At 33.8% G+C, this 10,719-nt stretch overlaps 3 protein-coding genes across 3 annotated transcripts; all 3 read left to right on the forward strand.

Moving 5' to 3' along the window:
• Window positions 1–248: 248 nt before the first annotated feature.
• Window positions 249–3,386, forward strand: LOC148934188 (protein FAR1-RELATED SEQUENCE 5-like). The gene is made up of 3 exons (XM_089057618.1): window positions 249–1,165; window positions 1,799–2,814; window positions 2,911–3,386. The coding sequence occupies exons 1-3, from the start codon at window positions 405–407 to the stop codon at window positions 3,297–3,299; spliced, it is 2,166 nt and encodes a 721-aa protein (XP_088913744.1). The 5' UTR covers window positions 249–404; the 3' UTR covers window positions 3,300–3,386.
• A 1,662-nt stretch (window positions 3,387–5,048) lies between these two features.
• On the forward strand, window positions 5,049–8,037 carry LOC125220330 (protein FAR1-RELATED SEQUENCE 5-like). The gene is made up of 3 exons (XM_089062228.1): window positions 5,049–5,058; window positions 6,983–7,745; window positions 7,908–8,037. Exons 1-3 carry the CDS (start codon window positions 5,049–5,051, stop codon window positions 8,035–8,037), a joined length of 903 nt encoding a protein of 300 aa, XP_088918354.1.
• Window positions 8,034–9,292, forward strand: LOC125220329 (protein FAR1-RELATED SEQUENCE 5-like). Its single transcript, XM_048122489.2, has 2 exons — window positions 8,034–8,839; window positions 8,950–9,292. Exons 1-2 carry the CDS (start codon window positions 8,034–8,036, stop codon window positions 9,290–9,292), a joined length of 1,149 nt encoding a protein of 382 aa, XP_047978446.2.
• Window positions 9,293–10,719: the final 1,427 nt, after the last annotated feature.

Below are 10,719 nucleotides of genomic sequence, written 5' to 3' on the forward strand. Positions count from 1 at the left end.
TATTATGTATTGTCGATTATGTGTTAAAATGATACTTTTGGCTTATAAATGTTAGGTTTACTGCATAACATGATAGTTTTGTCGGATAAAATGATATTATGATAAAATGATACTATGATAAAATGATACTATTACTGATTTGTAGGTATGTACATTCCTGTTTGTGATGATAGGTTTACTGCATAACATGATAGTTTTGTCGGATAAAATAATACTATGATAAAATGATACTATGATAAAATGATTCTATTACTGATTTGTAGGTATTTACATTCCTGTTTGTGATGATAGGTTTATTGCATAACATGATATTTTTACTGCATAAAATGATACTTTTAGTGCATAAAATGATATTATGATAAAATGATACTATGATAAAATGACACTTTTACTGATTTGTAGGTATGTACATTCCTGTTTGTGATGATGCTTTGAAGCCAATGATTGGTATGAAATTCAATACATTAGTAGAAGCAGTTGGTTTCTATGAACATTATTCTCGTTCAGTTGGTTTTGGCATTCGTAAAATGGGTAACAAATCAGTTCAAGGTATTACTAAGTGGCAGTATTTGGCTTGCAACAGACAAGGCTCTAAGAATTTTATACCTGGTCATGCATCCCAATCAACTGAAGTGTCTTTTAAGAAGCGTAGGTGTCGGTCATTTAGGTGTGAATGTCTTGCTAAGCTCAATTTGAGATATTATTCAGATGGCAAGAGCAGAGGATATGAGGTTTATCAGTTTGTTGAGTATCATAATCACTTAATGGTTGCGGATGAGCATAGGCATTTTATGATGGCCAATCGCAATCTGGATCCTATTCATCGGAGGTTTATGGAGGATTGTGGCAGGTGTAATATTGGTCCCACTCTCACATTCAAACTTTTGAAGGAGATAATGGGTGGACCTGAAAATGTTGGATGTGATATTATTGATATTAGAAATGGTTATCGTGATATTATGTCCAATATTGATGGTTCAGATGCTCAAATGATTTTTGATTATATGCGTTCTCAAAAGGAATCATCTGATGCCTTCTATTATGAAATTGAGATAGGATCTCATGGAAAGTTAACTAGACTCTTTTGGGCTGATGCTATTTCAAGACGAAATTATCATATGTTTGGAGATGTAATTTCATTTGATTCAACATACAACACTAACAGGTATATTACTTTTGTTGCTAATAGACATAAAATGATACTTTTTGCTGATAAAATGATACTCATATCTGATAAAATGATACTCATATCTGATAATATGATACTCATTGCTGATAAAATGATACTTGCAGTAGATAAAATGATAGTTCTTACTAATAAAATGATACTTTTGCATGATAAAATGATAGAAATTGTGCTTTTGCATAATAAAATGATAAAATGATACTTTTGCATCATAAAATAGTATCCCTTCTGTCAATAGCTGATAAAATGATACTCATTGCTGATAAAATGATACTTTTGGCTGATAAAATGATACTCATTGCAGATAAAATGATACTTTTGGCTGATAAAATGATACTCATTGCTGATAAAATGATACTTTTGGCTGATAAAATGATACTCATTGCAGATAAAATGATACTTTTGGCTGATAAAATGATACTCATTGCTGATAAAATGATACTTCTTACTAATAAAATGATACTTTTGGCTGATAAAATGATACTCATTGCTGATAAAATGATACTTTTGGCTGATAAAATGATACTCATTGCTGATAAAATGATACTTCTGGCTGATAAAATGATACTCATAGCTGATAAATATAATTCATTTTTATGTTATATTCTGAAGGTATTGCATGATTTTTGCTCCATTCACTGGAAAAGATAACCATTCTAGACCAGTTACATTTGGAGCTGGCTTGTTATCAAGTGAAGGTAGAGAATCCTATTCTTGGTTGTTTGGCTGTTTTGTTCGATGCATGGGGGTAGCACCCAAATTGATTATCACTGATCAAGATTGGGGGATCAAACTTGCTGTTCAACAAGTACTTTTACAAACAAGGCACCGATGGTGTATGTGGCATATCATGGTTAAGGTGTCAGATAAGTTGCCCAAATCTTTACTTGGTAATGAAGATTTCAAAAAAGAGTTGAATGCATGTGTTTGGTCTGATTTGTTAGAGCCTGATGAGTTTGATATAATATGGAATGATATAATGGAACGGTATGGATTAGAAGACGTGCACTGGTTTGGATCAATGTTTGAAGATAGAGAATTCTGGGTTCCTGCTTATTTTCGAGATTTTCCCATGGGGTCGCTTCTTAGGACTACATCGATGTCTGAATCGGAGAATAGCTTTTTTAAAAACTACACAAAGCCACGTGCAAATCTTGTACAGTTCATCAATTTCTTTAATTATGCTGTGGGAGATCAAAGGAATGCCAATTCACGATTGAACTACTTGGATTACTCAACTATTCCTGATTTGTCAACCCAATTGCCTATTGAGAAGCATGCATCTACAATCTACACTGATTCTATTTTCAAACATGTACAACAGGAAATAAGTATTGTGTGTGAGATTGTTTCTATAACTACTGTTGAGGATAACATCAAGAAGCATCAGGTCAAGGACCAATATGGTAGAACATTGGATGTTATGTATGATTGTAAGCAAGACACATTCGACTGTAGTTGCAAGAAGTTTTCCAGAATTGGTTTGTTATGTTGTCATATATTTTGTTTGTTGAAGAATAAGTCTGCTAATCTCATTCCTGAGAAATATTTTGGTCGAAGGTGGTTGAAGAGCTCTTTACTAAAGGCAGCACATGGTCTACCATCTGAGGAACAACAACCATTTGAACGTGTGTTCCATTTTTAACCTTTATTTGTAAAAATTCTATTTTTCAGTCAGAGAAATGATAGTACTTATTGTAATAATGTTATCTTTTATCTTGCAGATTTGGATGAAAAGCAGGAAGTTAAGAAAAAGTTGTTCTCCAACTTTTATCGATTAGTCCAAAAGTCTGAAGGAAGTATGGATCATTTGTCTTTGTTAAGTGCTGGTCTTGATGATTTGGAACAGCATATGTTTGGAAATTGTGCAGCACCTTCAGTCATTGAAAAGAAGAAGATGGTTGAGGATTTTTATGGAATGGCAGTACCTGATGTAATTGATGTACATCCTCCAGACGTTGTTAGTACTAAAGGATCAGCTAGTGGCAAAGTAGCAAAGAGGCAGAGTGCAATAAGGAAAGCAAATAAGCCTCTACGACGGTGTGGTAAATGTCATGAGATGGGTCGTCATGATTCAAGAAATTGTGGTAGAGTCAATGAGAAGTCAGATTGAAGCCATTTGATATAGTTTAGGTATTTTAGGTGTATAAAATGACATTTTGGCTGATAAACTCATTCTTTTGTTTATAAACTGATAAAATGATACTTTAACCTGAAAAAATGACATCAAAAATGATATATAAGTTGATAAAATGATACTCGCAGTTGATAAAATGATACTCGCAGTTGATAAAATGATACTTCTGACTGATAAAATGATACTTTAGCTGATAACATCATTCTTTTGTTTATAAACTGATAAAATGATACTTTAACCTGAAAAAATGACATAAAAAATGATATATAAGCTGATAAAATGATACTTTTGGCTTATAAAATTATAAAATGATACTCGCAGTTGATAAAATGATACTTTCAGCAGATAAAATGATAAAATGATACTTCTGACTGATAAAATGATACTTTGGCTGATAACATCATTCTTTTGTTTATAAACTGATAAAATGATACCTTAACCTGAAAAAATGATACTCGCAGCAAATAAAATGACAATAACCTTATAAAATGATGTATAAGCTGGAAAAAATGACATATAAGCTGATAAAATGATACTATCAACGGATAAAATGATGTTTTAATCTCACAAAATGATATATAAGCTGATAAAATGATACTTCTGACTTATAAAATTATAAAATGATACTCGCAGTTGATAAAATGATACTTTCAGCAGATAAAATGATAAAATGATACTTCTGACTGATAAAACGATAAAATGATACTTCTGACTGATAAAGCAAAACACACATAAACAAAGCAAAACACACACCAGCAGCATATATTGTTATGCATGAACGATATTGTATAAATATAAGAAATATCTACACTAAAAAACTACAGAATCTAAAAATAATCGAGAAAATCATCAGCAAAATGATAAATCGATCAAAATCAAAAGTGAAATAAGTAATAAACTTCATCCAACCTTTCTTCGATGAAAAAACTATGATTTCCTTCGACATATTCCAGAATTGTGATGATTTTTCCTTCGATTCGTAGGGTTTCAAATGCGATTCAGAGTGTTTGAGTGTTTCCTTCGATTCGTAGGGTTTGAAATTCGATTCAGAGTGTTTGAGTCTGAGATGAATTCAGATCGTTTTCTTTTTTCCCACCAATTTTAAAATTGAAATGACAATTTTGCCCTTAATATATTCGAAAATGATAGTTTTATTTGATAAAATGATAGTTTTGTTAGATTAAATCTAGACCACATATTTTAAAAATGTGTGGTGGAGATTTAGTTATAGGGTTATCACACAAATTGGGGTTATCATTATAATGCACCCCTATATATATATATATATATATATGCGCGCGCGCGCATATATATTTGAATGTGCTGAGTGTAAAATACACTTATACATATATTTAGTATAATTGCCGTATTAACTACCTTAATTAAAAGACACGCCCCTTATAGTTCTATGCTATATGAAAAGGTGCATCTTTTGCGAAGAGCCACGTTAGTTTCTATATAAGTGGGAATATCCTAAAGCATTAACATACAGAAAATAAAACATGCATGTAATATGTATGTCCTTACGGCAATTATATTTTAGTATACGCTCACGGTATTTGGGTATATAATTTTATATACATTAAAGTTTTGATTCTTTATCCATCAAAAGAATCACTAAAGGCTTGAGGTTAAAGAGGGGATAACATCAATTATGAAGGATCCAGTCAAGGATAGGACGGACATTAATTGGTGGATTCAACCTCTACACCAAAAGAAGAAAGCATGGATGGAGGTTGGTGATTTTGTCTCCACTTTATAGTATAAATGTTATGGTTGAATTAATTCAAATCTAGACATAGACTTCATTATCGAAATCATTAAAGTTGAGATATGGCTTACATATATCTGTAAATATATAAAATTATTATTATCATCATTGAAAACAAAAAATATTAAAACAGTAGAGAGAGAAAGTATTGATGAAAATGATGAATTGTTTCATTGTAAGTACGTAGTTCAGTAGTATTTATAGAGTAATTTGTTGCTGGTTTTTGCTCCACTTATTTTCCCTCCCAAACTATTCACCCTCAAAATACAATTGTGAACTTTTTTTCTTCTCCAAAACATTAGTTGCTTTTGGCTCTCTCTATTTGAAATATAATTTTTGGTTAGTCCGATTGATTGATAGTAAAATAAGCTTTTGTGAGCAAATCAAACCCTATTATCTACTAGATTAAGAATGTGAAAGAAGTTACTACGTAGTCCAAAAAAAATTGACTTATTTTACTATTTTGGGTTGTCCACTAAAATTAGACAAATTCTAAATATGAAAAGTTTTAAACAAATACTAACTCTACACATCATTTCTTAATGTAAATTCCACAATCTACTAACACTACTTTCATTACATTTTCTCTCATTCCCTCTTACTTTACCAATGGCGCATTAAACCCGTGTCATTTACAATTTTTTTTATTTTTTTTGAATGGAGGTAAAAGCTAATTGTATTTGACCATTGGTTTCAAAACATTTTTGCTGCATGCTAGAGTTATGGAATGAAGAACTGCAAGTTGGCGTAAAATATAAAAATATTACCCAACCAAACAACCATTACGAGTTTGCTCACAAATTCCCTTCCAAACGTTAATTTGAAAATCGACGCAATTCCGTGAAATTTCCCTCTAAAAAAGAACCTTGTTTTTAAAGGATATATATATAGGGTTGTGCTAAAATGACAACACCATTTAATATAACACCATACCACCATTAGGGCCCCTAGGATCTGGAAATCCGACCGTTGCTAAGCTGCCATGTGGCAGCTCTTTTTTTTTTGTTTAATCAAATTAAAAGGCTGAAGGGAAAATTGGGAAATCTCTTTATAATTTGATACAGAAACAGATTCACGCTACCCTTCTTTCCTTCCATTCTCAAAGATTTTCGTTTCTGGATTTGTCGCTAGATTTCTTCAAAATTTTCAACCAATTTCGATTTTGATTCACGATTCTGCAATATCTATCGCCAAATTTCACCCAGCATGTTTAATCCAGTTTGAGTTCATCTCAATTTGACCAATTCAATGACACGAGCTGTGCGATTCATCTCAGTTTGATCTCTGCAATCGATTCATCTCAATTGCAATCACACCACCTGTGCAATCGATTCTGTTATTTCTGCAATCCATTATCGATTTTGATCTGGATGTTTTTCTAGCAGGTGGATTTCGTCATTACCTCAATTCTCGATCAATTTTTCATGTGTTTTCTGTCGCACTATGGATTATTGTCATATTTAGTGATGGATTGTTTGCCAATTTTGTCAGATTGAAGAGTATTTTGTGATTTTGATTGTAGGGAAAGTTTTTGTTGAATGTTGCTTTGTTTCTGATTCTGTTTTGTATGATTTACTGTTTTACGTATTACATCTTGTTGTTTTGTTATATGGTTGCATAGTTTGTTCTATTTGTTGTTTCTGATTGTGTTTTGTTATATTTTAATTGCCTAGTTATGTTTTGTTATATTCTGATTATGTAGTACTAATTGTTCTGTTTGCTCATTCTGATTCTGTTTAATAGTTTTAGTAATTGCTGTCATATTGCTGTCAGATTTTTGTATGCAATAATTGCTGGTTTATGTGTATCACATTGCTGTTTACCTTATCATTTATTGCAGTCAATTGTATCTGAACTAATTTGCCTCATGTTTTATCTTTTTATCCAGTTGCATGTGTGCCAGCATGCCCCGACGAACTCCGTCCTTATGTTGGTAAGAAATTCCATTCATTAGATGAGGGTATTGCCTTTTATGAAGCTTATGGTCGTGAAACTGGTTTTGATGTGCGTAAACATGGAATCAAATCTACTAGAGATGTTGTTACGTGGCAATATCTTGTTTGTAACAGAGAGGGATTGAAGGTGGGGATTGAAATGGATGAGATGCATGCACAAGAGGGTTTTATAACCAAACGTAGACGCACATCCAAAATGTGTGAATGTAGGGCGCGAATATCACTCAAGTATGTATTTGAGGCTGGATTTTTGGGGTATGTTGTTCAAGAATTTGTGGAAGTTCACAATCATAGTATGATTGAACTTCCGTTTAGACGTTACATGCATATTAACCGTAGGTTGGGTGAAGTACACAGGCGATTCATATGGGACTGCACGAAAGCCAATATTGGACCCACCATGACATTCAAATTCTTGAATGAGTTCTTGGGAGGCTATGACACTGTTGGAATCACCGTGGAAGAACTTAGGAATTATGTCCAAGGTCTGAAAACTTATGTCGAAGGTTCTGATGCACAAATGTTGTTAGATGAAATGGCGAGGAAAAAGAAGACATGTCCTGATTTCACATATCACTATCAGCTTGGGAGTTCAAAAGAGTTGAAAGCGCTTTTCTGGTGGGATGCAATATCTAAGCGTAATTATCAACTGTATGGTAATGTTGTCTCCTTCGACTCCACATACAATACCAATAGGTAATGCCTTGTTCGTTTATATATAAATTCTGCATTCCATGTGTTAGGTTTCTGTTTGGATAACATTGTAGATTAGGACTCTAATATTTGCAGTCTATTGTGTATTATATTGCAGTTTTTGGACTCTAATATTGCAGTCTACCATTTACATGTATGAAACAGGTATTGCATGATATTTTCACCCTTCACGGGCAAGGACAACCATGGAAAGCCAGTCACATTTGGAGCTGCACTCTTATCCAATGAGACCTCAAGCACTTTTTGGAATCCATGGGTCAAGCTCCTAAGATGATTGTTACCGACCAAGATAGAGGTATGAGAGCAGCTATTCGTGATGTTTTGGTGGATACAAAGCATAGATGGTGCATGTGGCACATTATGCTTAAACTTACTGACAAAATTCCAAGGAGATGTCTAGAAAATGAAGAGTTGAAAAAAGAGATTAGTGCTTGTGTGTGGTCTGAGGTACTAGAGCCAGAAGAGTTTGAAGATTCATGGATGGGGATAATGGAGCGTTATGAGCTTCTTCATGTCGAGTGGTTTGTAACAATGTTTGACGATAGAGAGATGTGGGTCCCTGCCTATTTTAGAGACTTTCCCATGGGGTCTCTTATTAGGACGACGTCTGTTTCCGAGTCTGAGAATAGCTTTTATAAAACATTCACTAGACCTCGCTCCAATCTAGTTGAGTTCATCATGAATTTTGATCATGCCTTGGCTGCACAGAGAAATTCTAGCTCGAAGTTAGATTATATGGATTCAACTATTATACCACCGTTCTCCAGTCAGTTGGTATTAGAAAAGCATGCTGCAACAAAGTACACTGATCACATGTTCAAGAGAGTGCAACGTGAGATAGTGGACGCATTGCACCATTGTAGCACTGATGGTTTGTTGAAAGATGATGTGTTAGAGATCTCCACAATAAAGGACAAGTATAGTAAATCTTGGGTTGTTACCTACACGACCAGTGAGGATTCGTATTCCTGTTCTTGCAAATTGTTTGGGAGAGAGAGAATTCTTTGTAGTCATATATTTTTGGTTTTCAAGAACAGGTTTTTGAAGGTTATACCTGATAAGTACTTCCATGTGAGGTGGTTGAAGTTGATGCTATTCGTGGACCAACTCGATGTTTGACAGATCCTGAACTTTTATCATATCCAAACCAACAGTCAAAGAATAAAGTTGCTGACATATTTTTCAGTTACATGAAAAAATTTGATGCTGATAGTGCTATCATTGATTTGTTTTCAGCTGGAATTGATGAGCTTGGGAAGAGTCTTATGACAAGAATCCATGAACCATCTTCAGGAGACAATGATAAGCCAGTTAAAGATTTCTATTTTGCTGAAAAGCCAGCTGTGGTTAGAGTACAACCACCATCAGTTGTGTCCACCAAAGGTTTGAAAAGTGATTCCAAAAGCTGTTTGGTGTCCGCGAAGGAAAAGGCAATAAAGTTGAACAGCAAATCATTGCGTCAGTGTAAAAAATGTGGCGAATTTGGTCACCATGACTCTAGGAACTGTGGTCGACAAAAGGGAAAATAAAATTGTTAGTTCATTTTTACATTATCAGGTTGCAGTCTTATACAGAAGATATTGCAGTATTAGGGTAGATATATTGCAGTCTAATGAAACGAGTGCAGACACACTATTTTCTTCTTTCTATTCCTTCATTACTATTAATTTTATACTATTGTTTCCAAGTTGCCTTTTATTCCATTAAATAGTCTAACTTCAATCTTTTTTAATTAAAAAATTTTACAGTACTATATTGCAGTCTTATCAATGAATATTGCTGTGTTACCACAACAATGTTGCAGTTTACATATTATTGTTACAATTGTTCTTTCTGATGTAGTTTAATAGAACGAGAGTATAGCTAGGTGGTACACAACCTTAAAGTCAGTATTCTCTACAACCAAAGCATAATTAGCTTTCAAGTGCTAGGAAAACATCACATGACTTTAAAGAAATGTTCACTCAAATTCCATTAATTTCATTCACTAGATGATTCTTTTAAGTTTCTTTTATGCAAAGTCATGACATTTACACTGCAATAATTTCCCAATAGAACTCCCTGCTCTAACTGAATCTCATATTTCAAATCAAAATAGGTCCTAAACACTTTGTTACACCCAGAAACTAATATGATCTGTAATTAATCTCAAGCATGCAAGCATATTATGAGTACCTGCCATCAAAACAATTATCGATAAAAAGTCAAACCAAATTAAGTCAGTTACATTGTCTACCCCAAAATAAAACTATAAAACGAAATGTTTCAGCACAAGTTCATTCAAACATCCAAGACTTCATGGCAAACATCCAAGATTTCATTGTTGCAGCAGCCTTAGGCCCTATTTTCATTGTGAGGAACGCCAAGATGGTTTGTTCTTGTACTCCGCTACCATATTCTCCACATCAATCGGTCTTGTCTTTTTTGCCTCCGTATCCTGATGTGAGGCAAGTCTTGACACACACCTAAAGGCCCTATTGTTGTTGCTATACAGCATTGCTGTACAATATTTGGCTCGAAGAAGCTGCAGAGGCCTTGATTGTTTGTTTGTCAGATCACATTTCCAGTCAGTGACCTTCATGCCCATATAAGTCTCCATATGGCGCATTGCATACAAGCCACAATCTGTAGTGTCTTCTTTAGCACTCCATTTCATTTCTAGCACCTTCACATTTGCTTTTTGGAGCATGCGACTGTAGCTAGCACAACCACATGTCTCCAGAGTGTAGACAAAGAAATCTATCTGCAATTTATAAAATAAGAACTGTCAAGCTGATGAGATTTGCATATTTATATAATGTATATTGCAGAACAACATATATAGCCTTGCTTGCTTACCAGCCTATAGACTTGGTCACCATATCTATCCCCAACATCAGCTTTTTCTGATCTAACATTATCTATCACGCAGATTGTTGCTTTCAAGAAATCAAAACAAACCACATAGTAGTGGGCG

The sequence above is a fragment of the Salvia hispanica genome, chromosome 1, assembly GCF_029641045.1.
Source record: "Salvia hispanica isolate PSC_SH4W2 chromosome 1, Shi_PSC_v1, whole genome shotgun sequence".
NCBI classification, from domain to species: Eukaryota; Viridiplantae; Streptophyta; class Magnoliopsida; order Lamiales; family Lamiaceae; genus Salvia; species Salvia hispanica.